At 45.4% G+C, this 14,459-nt stretch overlaps 1 protein-coding gene across 1 annotated transcript in view; it reads left to right on the plus strand.

The window, feature by feature from the left end:
- Positions 1-14,459, plus strand: part of LOC138522692 (ly6/PLAUR domain-containing protein 2-like) — a 607,174-nt gene that overhangs the window by 35,933 nt on the left and 556,782 nt on the right. Inside the window, exon 2 of the mRNA XM_069635401.1 lies at positions 7,946-8,062. Within this exon, the coding sequence (XP_069491502.1) occupies positions 7,946-8,062 (117 nt within the window). The remainder of the gene's footprint in view (positions 1-7,945; positions 8,063-14,459) is intronic.

Consider the following 14,459-nt stretch of genomic DNA (forward strand, 5'->3'; position numbering starts at 1 on the left):
AACCCTGTGGAAGTCAATTAGAAATTCCCAAGATGGCTTTCAATGGGCCCTGGACACTGTTGCTGGCCCCTTGATGGAGGGCCACAAGTTTGTGGTGAGTGTCCGCTTGAAAACATATCTTAAGGACGTGTTCATTCTCTGAGATGTATTTTAATACCCTCTTCAGTAAAGGCATGGAGGGCCACGTCTGAACCTCCGTAACCACCAGGCTGCAATTGAAGACACCTTGTAATGGGATGTTCCACCTTTTGTATGTCCACGCTTAGATGTGGTGGGTGAGCCACAGGAGCCTGGAGCCTTTTGAGAGCACACGCCAGTCTCATCCCACTCTGATCAGGGCAGTGCCAGCTGAGCTGCTTGGTCACATTCCCAATCACCAATCATTTATCAATCTGTAGTGTTCTATGAAAGCTACAACAAACATAGAGAAATCATGCAAAATGACATGCATTACCCAAGCTATAAGGAAATAGGATAGTATTAACAACAACTCTCTTACACGTGTTAGAACACAGAATCCAACCAAGGTGTGCACTGCATTGTATACAATCAAATGTTCCCTCTTGCCCTTGCAAATTAATTGCTCACTTTTATGAAATATGTGTACGTTTCTAAACCATTATTAAAAATCCCATGTATGTTTAGTAGTTACTAAGCACTTATTTATACAAGTATTGCATCTATTCAAATAGTGTTTGACTGATTTTATTTTTCATATAATTTGAGCGACGGTTTCGTCATTTATGATGCGTTTGTCTGTAATTGTGTAAATGTGTGAATTTTACTTTATGATTTGTCTTTTTAAAGGTTTGTATAAACCAATAAACAAAAAAAAGTATTGCTGATAGTGTCAAGGTTCAATGCGAATGAATGTCCAGAAAGGAGGAACAAGCAAAATTATAATCTGGACAGAGGAAGTATGTCCAAGCAAAATTATAATCTGGACAGAGGAACTATGTCCAAGCAAAATTATAATCTGGACAGAGGAACTATGTCCAAGCAAAATTATAATCTGGAGAGAGGAAGTATGTCCAAGCAAAATTATAATCTGGACAGAGGAAGTATGTCCAAGCAAAATTATAATCTGGAGAGAGGAAGTATGTCCAAGCAAAATTATAATCTGGAGAGAGGAACTATGTCCAAGCAACATTATAATCTGGACAGAGGAACTATGTCCAAGCAAAATTATAATCTGGACAGAGGAACTATGTCCAAGCAAAATTATAATCTGGGGAGAGGAAGTATGTCCAAGCAAAATTATAATCTGGACAGAGGAACTATGTCCAAGCAAAATTATAATCTGGACAGAGGAACTATGTCCAAGCAAAATTATAATCTGGAGAGAGGAAGTATGTCCAAGCTACATCCTAATCCAGAGGGAGCATCTATGCTCAAGCAACATCCTAATAATGAGAGAGGAACTATGTCCAAGCAACATTATAATCTGGACAGAGGGACTATGTCCAAGCAACATTATAATCTGGACAGAGGAACTATGTCCAAGCAACATTATAATCTGGACAGAGGAAGTATGTCCAAGCAAAATTATAATCTGGACAGAGGAAGTATGTCCAAGAAAAATTATAATCTGGACAGAGGAAGTATGTCCAAGCAAAATTATAATCTGGACAGAGGAACTATGTCCAAGCAAAATTAGAATATGGACAGAGGAACTATGTCCAAGCAAAATTAGAATCTGGACAGAGGAAGTATGTCCAAGCAAAATTAGAATATGGACAGAGGAACTATGTCCAAGCAAAATTATAATCTGGAGAGAGGAAGTATGTCCAAGCAAAATTATAATCTGGACAGAGGAAGTATGTCCAAGCAAAATTATAATCTGGACAGAGGAACTATGTCCAAGCAAAATTATAATCTGGACAGAGGAACTATGTCCAAGCAAAATTAGAATCTGGACAGAGGAAGTATGTCCAAGCAAAATTAGAATCTGGACAGAGGAAGTATGTCCAAGCAAAATTATAATCTGGACAGAGGAACTATGTCCAAGCAAAATTATAATCTGGAGAGAGGAAGTATGTCCAAGCAAAATTATAATCTGGACAGAGGAAGTATGTCCAAGCAAAATTATAATCTGGACAGAGGAAGTATGTCCAAGCAAAATTATAATCTGGACAGAGGAGCTATGTCCAAGCAAAATTATAATCTGGGGAGAGGAAGTATGTTCAAGCAAAATTGTAATCTGGACAGAGGAACTATGTCCAAGCAAAATTATAATCTGGCCAGAGGAACTATGTCCAAGCAAAATTATAATCTGGAGAGAGGAAGTATGTCCAAGCTACATCCTAATCCAGAGGGAGCATCTATGCTCAAGCAACATCCTAATAATGAGAGAGGAACTATGTCCAAGCAACATTATAATCTGGACAGAGGAACTATGTCCAAGCAACATTATAATCTGGACAGAGGAACTATGTCCAAGCAACATTATAATCTGGACAGAGGAACTATGTCCAAGCAAAATTATAATCTGGACAGAGGAAGTATGTCCAAGCAAAATTATAATCTGGACAGAGGAAGTATGTCCAAGCAAAATTATAATATGGACAGAGGAAGTATGTCCAAGCAAAATTATAATCTGGACAGAGGAACTATGTCCAAGCAAAATTATAATCTGGACAGAGGAACTATGTCCAAGCAAAATTAGAATCTGGACAGAGGAAGTATGTCCAAGCAAAATTAGAATATGGACAGAGGAACTATGTCCAAGCAAAATTATAATCTGGAGAGAGGAAGTATGTCCAAGCAAAATTATAATCTGGACAGAGGAAGTATGTCCAAGCAAAATTATAATCTGGACAGAGGAACTATGTCCAAGCAAAATTATAATCTGGACAGAGGAACTATGTCCAAGCAAAATTAGAATCTGGACAGAGGAAGTATGTCCAAGCAAAATTATAATCTGGACAGAGGAACTATGTCCAAGCAAAATTATAATCTGGAGAGAGGAAGTATGTCCAAGCAAAATTATAATCTGGACAGAGGAAGTATGTCCAAGCAAAATTATAATCTGGACAGAGGAAGTATGTCCAAGCAAAATTATAATCTGGACAGAGGAGCTATGTCCAAGCAAAATTATAATCTGGAGAGAGGAAGTATGTCCAAGCAAAATTATAATCTGGACAGAGGAAGTATGTCCAAGCAAAATTATAAACTGGAGAGAGGAACTATGTCCAAGCAAAATTATAATCTGGACAGAGGAACTATGTCCAAGCAAAATTATAATCTGGAGAGAGGAAGTATGTCCAAGCTACATCCTAATCCAGAGGGAGCATCTATGCTCAAGCAACATCCTAATAATGAGAGAGGAACTATGTCCAAGCAACATCATAATCTGGAGGGAGGAACCATGTTAATCAAAATACTAACCTGGACATGTGCAAGGAAAGTAGCAGTCTTTACAAAAGCACAAATAGTTACTAAAGCACTTACCATCCACCCCCGCAGTAGAAAACTCGCACTAACACAGGCTGAATATACATGTACACCAAGGTAAGTACACTGGGAAATGTACTGCGTGAAGAATATCCAGAGGGCTAATGAAACAAGGAAGGGAAGAACACACTAGTAGTCTTTACAAGTCTTTGGATAAGGTAGGGAACAGTGCTCCTAACTATCCAGACCAGGACAGCAGGGCGCCTAGGACGCTTGAGACTGACACCTAGCCCACTGGTTCTCTACCTTCCTCTACTCATGGATGCTCCTCCAGCATCCAGCCAGGCTTCTGGGTGTTCTCTGTGAGTTTGAGCTGCACTTTCAAGGTTTCAAGATGTCTCAATGGTGCTCAGCCACTGTGGAGGATGTCTTCGAATGGACAGCTTGTTCGGTGGGCAATGTTCAGGCTAAGGGGCGGTATCTTCTAGTCAGTAGTGTTTGCTGGTTTCAGCCTCTTTCATTGGAAGCTGAGGGTGAGGTCCAGATTGCACCTCAAAATGTGCAGATTTGCCTTGCGGCTCGACAGGCCTTTTCAGGTTGCTCGACATGCATCGTCGATGCTTGAAGCCCAGGCATGGACAAGTTCATGACCTTATCCTGTATCTCTACCAGGATTCAGATGTGTCTTGATGACACGTCCTGATGAGACTTCCTGGAGTCTCCTCCAGGGAATTGCATGCAGCTGGAGCTCCTACTGGAATTCCTTATCGCAGGCCGGTGGTCAATCAGGCTCCCCAAGGCACACTGTCTCCCTCTGTGCACAAGTGGTTCCCAGCTACTGGTTGTCAGCTGCAAGCAAGTGGATGCCAGCATCTCCTCAACTCTTGTAACTGGGTTACCAAGAATGTCTCGCTCCCCTTCAGCAACTCAGGGACCACTCCTCTTCCACAATATTAGAGTATATGGGGAGTGAGGGTCATTATCCCGAGCTAGGCTTGGGAGGGTCATTATCCCAAGCTATGCTGGGGAGGGTAATTATCCAAGCTATTCTCGGGAGGGTCATTATCCAAGCTATGCTGGGAGGGTCATTATCCCAAGGCCATATGCTGGGGAGGGTCATTATCCCAAGCTATGCTGGGGAGGGTCATTATCCCAAGCTATGCTGGGGAGAGTCAATATCCCAAGATATGCTGGGGAGGGTCATTATCCCAAGCTATGCTGGGAGGGGTCCTTATCCCAAGCTATGCAGGGGAGGTCCATTACCCCAAGCTCTGCTGAGAAAGGACACTACCCCAAGCTATGCTGAGGAGGGACATTACCCCAAGCTATGTTGGGAGGGGTGATTATCCCAAGCTATGCTGGGGAGGGCCATTATCTCAAGCTATGCTGGGGAGGGTCATTATCCCAAGCTATGCTGGGGAGGGTCATTATCCCAGGCAATGCTGGGGTGGGTCATTACCCCAAGCTATGCTGGGAGGGGTCATTATCCCAAGCTATGCTGGGATGGGTCATTATCCTAAGCTATGATGGGAGGGGTCATTATCCTGAGCTATGCTGGGAGGGGCCATTATCCCGAGCAATGCTGGGAGGGGTCATTATCCCAAGCAATTCTGGGGAGGGTCATTATGCCAAGGCCATATGCTGGGGAGGGTCATTACCCCAAGCTATGCTGGGGAAGGTCATTATACCAAGCTATGTTGGGGCAGCTCATTATACCAAGCTATGCTGGGGAGGGTCATTATCCTAAGCTATGCTGGGAGGGTCATTATCCCAAGCTTTTCTGGGGAGGATCATTATCCCAAGCTATTCTGGGGAGGTTCATTATCCCTAGCTATGCTGGGGAGGGTGATTATCCAAGCTATGCTGGGGAGGGTCATTATTCCAAGATATGCTGGTGACGGTCATTATCCCAAGATATGCTGGGGAGGGTTACTATCCCAAGCAATGCTGGGAGGAGTCATTATCCCAAGATATGCTGGGAGGGTTATTATAAAAAGCTATGCTGGCGCAGCTAATCATACCAAGCTATGCTGGGGAAGGTCATTATACCAAACTATGCTGGGGAGGGTCATTATCCCAAGCTATGCTGGGAGGGGTCATTATCCCGAGCTATGCTGGGGAGGGTCATTATCCCAAGGCCATATGCTGGGGAGGGTCATTATCCCAAGGCCATATCCTGGGGAGAGTCACTACCCCAAGCTATGCTGGAGAGGGTCATTATCCAAGCTATGCTGGGGAGGGTCATTATGCCAAGCTATGCTGGGGAGTGTCATTCCCCCAAGCTATGCTGGTGAGGTTCATTATCCCAAGATATGCTGGGGAGGGTCACTATCCCAAGAAATGCAGGGAGGGGTCATTATCCTGAGCTATGCTGGGGAGGGTCATACCCCAAAGCTATGCTGGTGAGTGTCATTATCCCAAGATATGCTGGGGAGGGTCACTATCCCTAGCAATGCTGCGAGGGGTCATTATCCCAAGATATGATATGATATGATATGGCATTTGTAACGCGCCTATACACAAGTTTTTCAAGGCGTGAGATACCCATATGCTGGGGAGGGTAATTATCCCGAGCTACGCTGGGGAGGGTCATTATCCCAAGCTATGCTGGGAGGAGTTATTATCCCAAGCTATGCCGGGAGGAGTTATTATCCCAAGCTGTGCTAGGGAGGAGTTATTATCCCAAGCTATGCTAGGGAGGAGTTATTATCCCAAGCTATGCTGGGGAGGGTCATTATCCAAAGCTATGCTGTGAGGAGTTATTATCCCAAGCTATGCTGGGAGGGGTCATTATCCCAAGCTATGCCGGGAGGAGTTATTATCCCAAGCTGTGCTAGGGAGGAGTTATTATCCCACGCTATGCTAGGGAGGAGTTATTATCCCAAGCTATGCTGGGAGGAGTTATTCCCCCAAGCTATGCTAGGGAGGGGTTATTATCCCAAGCTATGCCGGGAGGAGTTATTATCCCAAGCTGTGCTAGGGAGGAGTTATTATCCCAAGCTATGCTAGTGAGGAGTTATTATCCCAAGCTATGCTGGGGAGGGTCATTATCCAAAGCTATGCTAGGGAGGAGTTATTATCCCAAGCTATGCTGGGAGGAGTTATTATCCCAAGCTATGCTAGGGAGGAGTTATTATCCCAAGCTATGTTAGGTAGGAGTTATTATCCCAAGCTATCCTGGCGAGGGTCATTATCCCAAGCTATGCTGGGAGGAGTTATTATCCCAAGCTATCCTGGGGAGGGTCATTATCCCAAGCTATGCTGGGGAGGGTTATTATCCCAAGCTATGCTGGGAGGAGTTATTATCCCAAGCTATGCTAGGGAGGAGTTATTATCCCAAGCTATGCTGGGGAGGGTCATTATCCAAAGCTATGCTGTGAGGAGTTATTATCCCAAGCTATGCTGGGAGGAGTTATTATCCCAAGCTATGCTTGGAGGGGTCATTATCCCAAGCTATGCCAGGAGGAGTTATTATCCCAAGCTCTGCTAGGGAGGAGTTATTATCCCAAGCTATGCTAGGGAGGAGTTATTATCCCAAGCTATGCTGGGAGGAGTTATTATCCCAAGCTATGCTAGGGACGAGTTTTTATCCCAAGCTATGCTAGGGAGGAGTTATTATCCCAAGCTATGTTAGGGAGGAGTTATTATCCAAAGCTATGCTGTGAGGAGTTATTATCCCAAGCTATGCTGTGAGGAGTTATTATCCCAAGCTATGCCAGGAGGAGTTATTATCCCAAGCTGTGCTAGGGAGGAGTTATTATCCCAAGCTATGCTGGGAGGAGTTATTATCCCAAGCTATGCTAGGGAGGAGTTATTATCCCAAGCTATGCTAGGGAGGAGTTATTATCCCAAGCTTTGCTAGGGAGGAGTTAATATCCCAAGCTATCTCATTAGATATTATAGAATCTTTGGGAAGAAATAAAGTAAGTGCATTTAGAATGTGATTTGTGCATTTAGTAGCTTCCCCTTTTGTGTGATGACTATTATATAAACAAGTAGCTATTATTGTAATGGCTTAGCAATGTTATGATTGAATGTAGTAATGAAATGTATTTCTGTTATTAATACGCCGGGTCAACAGGTGAAGCAGTATGGCCTGTGTATTTCCTATGTTTGGCATGTGGATAGCATGTGGATGGCCTGTGATCTGCCTATCTATGGGCTTTGTATGTCCTGTGCAAGGCCTGTGCATGGCCTGTGGATCGCCTGTGAACAGCCTGTGTATGACTTATGTTTGGCCTGTGGATAGCATGGGAATGGCCTGCGTATGGCCTATGTTTGGCCTGTGGATAGCATGTGCATGGCCTTTGTTTGACATGTGTATGGCCTGTGATTGTCCTGTGTATGGCCCATGGATAGGATGTGAATGGCCTGTGTTTGGCATGTGTATGGCCTGTGTTTGGCCTGTGTATGGCCTGTGTTTGGCGTGTGTATGGCCTATGGTTGGCCTCTGTATGGCCTATGTTCAGCCTTTGTATGGCCTGTGGGTGAGCATGAGGGCTGAGTGCACAGGGAGGCAGTTCTCACATTACCCCTTTCTTTTTTATCACAGCCTATTCCTTGGACTGCTTCATATGCTCCAGAGCCACAGACCCTGCAAATTGTACAACTTCCGCCACATGCAAAGCTGACGAGACGTTCTGCAGGACCACTGCATCTACTGTGAGACGTAAGGATGCGCGGCGAACGAAGCTCACTCTGCGCGTCACATGTTCATAGATACGCTTTGTTCCTTGATCCTTAGATGTCTGGTGTTAAACCCACCCAGGGGTGGTTGGAATGAATGCGAAGCTCTTGCTGAGGCCTATCCTAACATCGGGTCACCAATTCAGGATTTCCCTGAGCGTAAACGTCGTGTACTCTGAGCTCGCTACGGAACTTGCAAGCTATGTAAACTTGATGCCTGAAGAGCAATTCCTGGATGAGCTGTAATCCCCACCATGCTCTCCCACACTTCCGCATTCACTGCCGAGACTGCCCACTCCAAACCGGCGGTTCATGCTCCCCTTCATTGCACTCACACCCACACATTTATCACCTCATGTAACGCACCACCTCAGATAACCCCAACTTCTAGTCTGAATGCTCAGACCTCCCATCGGGGCCTTAATCGAAACACATGAGGCCTCATTACGAGTTTGGCGGCAGCCGTGGAGTTATTAGCTCCATGGCTGCCGCCAAACCGGGCTCCTTTACCGGGTTCCCTGAGTGGGGAATTACCGTGCCATTCCGAGTTTGGAGGGCCCAGCAATTCCTCCCTCAGGGAACCCGGGCCTGGACCTTCTCCATTCCCATTTCAGCCTCCATAGGGCCCATAGGGGAATGGGAGAGGGAGCTAACAACGGGCCGATTACGACCGGCCCGTTGTTTGCACCCTCTTCCCCTCGCGGGACCCGGTAACGATGCCTGTTTTTTACCAGGCGTCCTTACCGGGTCCCACCAGGGGTCCTCGTAATCAGGCGGAATGGGAATAACGGGTCCGCACTCATTAGCAGAGCCTGTTAACCCATTCCGCCTGACTTGTAATGAGGCCCATGAAGTTAGTATCAAGCAAACAAAAAAGCGAGTGTTAGGCTCCCCCTCCCTCTAGACCCAGCAGCCTGATCAGGAAGGAGCGCCGTTCGAGAGCAGATGCCGCGCTATACCTCTAATTTATGTTTGTCATTAAGCCAGTTTATTCAAAAACATGTATTATGATATCCATACAATTCCACAGACATTAAGAACAAATGGCCGGAACACAAGTGGTGTACACATTATATACATAACATTTTCATGACAAGTAGCAGCAGTTTCCAAAACTCCTCCAACGAAAGCCCTAGATATTTTGCCGAATCATTATAGTGCATGAGTGCAAAAAAGAAATTGTAGCAAAATTAAGGTTAGAACGGTAAAGTGCTTATTTATCGGGACAAAAAGTTTTATACTTATTTATGCCCATAGAGATATGCATTCACATACAGCCTAAGATGTTTCTTCCTTGGCAGATCGGTCTTGATCTAAAAATTCCTTGTATGATCATTTTTCTACCAATAGTCACATAGGGTTTTGTATGCCTGTATATCCATCCCTGAGGATAAGTTATTGCTTTTCAGTCCACGGGCCTCATTACACGGAAGGCGGTAAGCCATGGCGCTATTAGCGCCATGGCTGCCGCCGGTACCTTACCGGGTCTGCCTTGGTGGATGGCGGAATTAGCGCCATATTCCAAGGTGTGTGGGGGCGCTAATTCCGCCATCCACCATTGCCCCTTCACCTTTGCCAGTCAGCCCCATAGGGCTCCATGTTAATGGTGAAGGTGCTAATTACGGTACCGCAAATTGCGGTACCGTAATTAGCACCAAAGTCCCTTTGCGGGTCCCGTACTTAACGCCTGTGAAAACCAGGCGTTAAGGGAGGACCCGCAAAGGGACCTCGTAGTAAGGCGGCAAGGGTTTACCAGTACCGGTGCCCTTACCGGTACGGGTAAACCCTTACCGCCTTCCGTGTAATGAGGCCCCGCGTCTCTGAAGGAGGTAGTGTATAATATATGGTCGACACAGGGGTGTTTCGGCCTTGTATTGAGGTTCCACCCTTTCTTCGTGGTCTTCTTACACAACTTAGAATTGGGCCTTCATCAGGGTGTATATTATGAATTGAGGAGCGCTTTGAAAGTCGTGGGACTACCCCTTCTTCTTGTCTTGTATGGTCTGGATTTGGTTCACATGCGGGGAAAACTGTGGATTTCTTTTCTTAAGGAATCATTCTGAATTCCATGATGGATCACAATTCATCCATGTGTGGGCCAGGGAGTCTTCAGTCTCACCTTCTCTTCCGGGAGACAGGTGGAACTTATTAGAAGAATTTTGTGTATCGCCTGAATTTTCCTCTCGTGCAGCACACCTCTAGCCATAAATATTTCAGAATCCACATTCAATGCCGAATACACCTCACGGTCGGTACTTGACAAAGTGTGTGCCTGCTTTTCTCCACAGTGTGTCCTTTAATTAATGTGTGCATTTGAGGTGCTCTGGGCCTCAGGGGGCGTGCATGGCAGTTTTTACTGGACATCTATGCCCAGTATAAAATGCCATGACTGTACCCTGGCACCACAGCTCCTGCACACATCAGCGTCTCAAAATGACACATAATCATTATGTCTGAGTGAAACGCGCTGGCGCACCATGGAGCAGGCATGGCATTTTTGAATGGGCATGGTTAAAGCAAGCAGGATAAGTGTTATTATGGAGCTAGACTGGCCCTTCAATGCATCCAGACGAGCCGTTTCATATTGTGGTATGACATTTTGTTTTGGGTATCTATGGTAAAGAAAGCATGATAAGTGTTTTTATGAAGCAAGACTGACACTTTTAAGCAACCAGTCTAGCCATTTTTTTATTGTGGTATGACTTTTGTATTGGGCATCATTGATAAAGCAAGCATGTTAAGTGTTATTATGTAGCTAGAATGGCATTTAAGTGCAGCAGGTTTGGACATGTTTTCATACGTTGGCATGCTTTTTGAACAGTAACGCCACCTGAAGTATTTTTTACGCGGGGATACTGCCATATATTGGCAGAACATACATGGACATGTTACTGGGATTATGTGCAAAGCAAACATAAGTATGTTCTTATATAGTAATACTAGGGTATAATGGTGCAGTGAGCATTGAAATGTATGGGCACAGCCAGTGTGAACATGCTTTATACTGCCACATATTGTGCGAAAAGGCATCATGAAAATGTGCTGGAGAAATGCACCTGTGCACTGTTGGTGACTTGCCTTTATTGATTACCCTACAAAAAACTATTGCAAACTGTTTAGCTTTTTACCCAAATTTTCTAAAATGTGTGCTTTAATATGTACCATTTTAACCCATTATTTTAAAATAATTCTTGGGGGGAGAAAACCACCGAAACCCTCTTCATTGGTGTGGGCTCCCTCGCTACGTTTGGTCGCTGTGTCTTATTTGGGACACTTATTTACGCCCCACAAGTTAAAAAATTCACCAGCCGCCACTGCCTGGAACTATGCAGGTGTTATATAATTTGACTAGTTCTGTTACTGAATACCAACATTCCCTTCTGTGGAAACCCAAGTCCTGCAGCTCAGAAAACAACTTCAGATATGCTGTCCGAGTCTTGGTCCTCTATCACCTGGACTGTTGCAATGCTCTTCTGGAAAATTATCCGGCAACTACCCCGGGACCCCTGATATGTGCCCTATATGCTGCAGCTTGATTTACCAAAGAAATCCACAAACTCAACCACATCACACCCACCATCATCGGACTGCACTGGCTCCTGCTGTCAAATCCTGCTAGGTCACCCACATCTCGGTTGCTTTGAAGTCCCCGAGCTATCTCACTGAGAAACTCAGCATCTCCACAGGCCTGCGATGCACCACCAGTAAGGGCATGTGCAGACTTCAATTCCGCCAGAGTGGGCCGGAAAGAACCATAAGACAAACATTCTCTTTCTATGCACCCACACTCTATAACCTCTCCCCAATCAACACCATATTCGCTCCTTGCTTCTACATCTCAGACGTCCCCTTCAAGGAATGGCGCCTACCTAACATCTATGGCCACACACCGTCCACTCCCCACCTAACGTGAGGCTGGGTGATCTGCCACCACCTGTTTCCTCCCGTGGTTGCTTGTAGATCCCTTGTTGCCAAACTGCCTGCCCAACCTCATTCTTCACCCCTCACCAAGTACTTCTCCTGTGACTTTGAAAGCACTCTGTTGCTTGCCAAGACCAGGTCCACGCTCAATAAGTAGACTAATAATAATAATAATAATACTCCACAAAACACGTCACGCCCCTGCAAGCCATACCTAACACAGAAGAATCATTCATTCTGCACTTACTCACAACACTCACCGTCACCTGTGGAGGATCAGAAGTAGGACACAGACGCAGTATTGACATTCCTTATTGGACTATTGCTCTGTGGATATTTCCTCCCTGCGTAAATAACTACGGTGCTCGTCCATCGTCGGGCAGCTAAAACACAAAAAAGGTCAGCTGTCCGAAAAACGAAGCCTAACTGACCCTACCACTATTCAACAAAAATAAGGCAAGGAGAATGTATCCCCTCTCCTGGTGGTCTTTTCTCTCAAGGTTTCCCCCTTGTCTTCAAGCTTCTTGCTAATGCGTTAATTTCAAATAGTCTCTTGTCACACTTGTTATACATTCCTGTAATTCTTCCACGTGTTCTCTGGTGTGTCTCTACTTTTTATGGATTGCTTTCCAGGAATTCCTTTGGTCTCTCTGTTACCTTTTCCTTTACAATGAAATAGCTGTTGTACTTTGGTAGCACGTGTTTCCTTAGCTGTAGTGTACTTTCTTGATAGTTAAGGTATCCCTTCTACTGGGGTGTTTTGTTTGTCTTATCTTGACTCTTGTGGATCACTCTTGCCTCCCCTTCATATATTTCTCCTTCTGGTTTAAAGTCTCTGTTTCTTAACATATATAGCATCCTGTCCTTTTCCCAGGGTATTTGTATCTCAGTCTTACTGATATCTCTGCCAGAATGTATTGTTATTCTTTCTTTCTCGTTATTAAAGCTCCACTTCTTCTGCTTCAATGTTACTGTCTCATGAGTTCTACCTAGACGGGTTTCTACTATTCCATAATGATCGCCTTGCGGCCTCCTGCATCTCCCGTTCCCGCTGTTACCTTGGATTCATGGGGAAACATCTCTGGGGCCTTTCTTTGCTCTAGGTTAGTTTGCTTGCTTCTTCTCTACACGTCTCTGCCTTCTCAGGTGTCCCGCTCTTCAGGCTTTCTCTCCGTGTGAGCTGGTAATGCTTTGGTTGTCCGGACGGTTTGCTGCTTTTGCAGCATGGAGGTGTCAGCCTTGTACTGCACCCTGATCTCCACAAAGCTGTTGAGGTCATGCCACCATGATCGGTTCCTCGAATAACCCCTCTGGGTGGACACTGGGCATATGGTGCTTTGCCTTCGCTCCCAGCAGTTTCAGAACTTGCAGCCTCTGCGGTTCTCTGGGATTCTCATCGTCTCAGTGTTATGCGGCAAGGGTTCCTCTCCTGCATGTGTATGTGTCTCTCTTCCTCTACTTGGATCAGCGTCTCTTCCTCTTCTAGTCTCTTCCTCCCAGGCAAATGGGGATCGATCCTCTTTCATGCTGGCGATAGTATATTTTAGTTTTCTCGCCGCACACATCTCTGGATTGTTTACTGCTTTGTGTATTTGATATTCCCATGTATGCCACCGTGGAGTGTGACCTAGGGGGTTCCTCACAGAAACCGATGTCCTTGTGCCCAGAGGGAGATCCTCGCCCATGGAAGGTTCCCCTTGCATCGACCCCCTAGGGAGGGTGTTGCAGGGCGGGCTCACCTCCCTAGCCTCACAGTGGGGGCTCCCACTTGGGTGACGGGACACATTTTCTTGATTTGTCACACACACCCCAGCTCTCTCCCAGCACTACCGTTCCCCGTGTCTCACAGATTCTGAACAGCTATCAACCTCAAAATCCCAGCCATCTTGGGAAACAAACTTAAGTCCATCGACGCACAAACACTAGACACACCAACCAAAACGTTCTACACATTCTACACTGCAATCTAACCTTACACAAAAACAGGCTTTCACCCACTGGGCACCAAACCCTAGCACCCTCATCCTCACTGCCACTTCCAACATTATCTCCCAGAAAAGGCTGAACACGTATCTCGTTGCCACACCTAATCCATGCAGATCCCCTCTGCGGAATTCCTTTATGTCTACCCATCTTCCTATCCTGTTCCAAAATGTGTAACTCCCCTCCTCCATTTGGACTTTGCAAAGTGCTCTGTGATCCCCTGAGGACGGCTAACACTGTATGAATATTTACATAAATAAATGAAGTATTTGAAAGAAAATAGGCCTGGTCACCAATTTGGGTTACATCATGGCTATAGCTGCGGAGGAATGTCCAACTTCTTCACCGAGGTTCCCCATTTCCTCAAACCCTCATGTTCTCCTTTTGCGTTCTTAGTGCTTGCCGATAGATGGTATACTCCCACATTTTTCAAAGAATGGTGCACTGGATACATCTTTGACACTTTGTTTTACTTT

This window comes from Ambystoma mexicanum, chromosome 1q, assembly GCF_040938575.1.
Source record: "Ambystoma mexicanum isolate Mex_15411 chromosome 1q, UKY_AmexF1_1, whole genome shotgun sequence".
NCBI lineage: Eukaryota > Metazoa > Chordata > Amphibia > Caudata > Ambystomatidae > Ambystoma > Ambystoma mexicanum.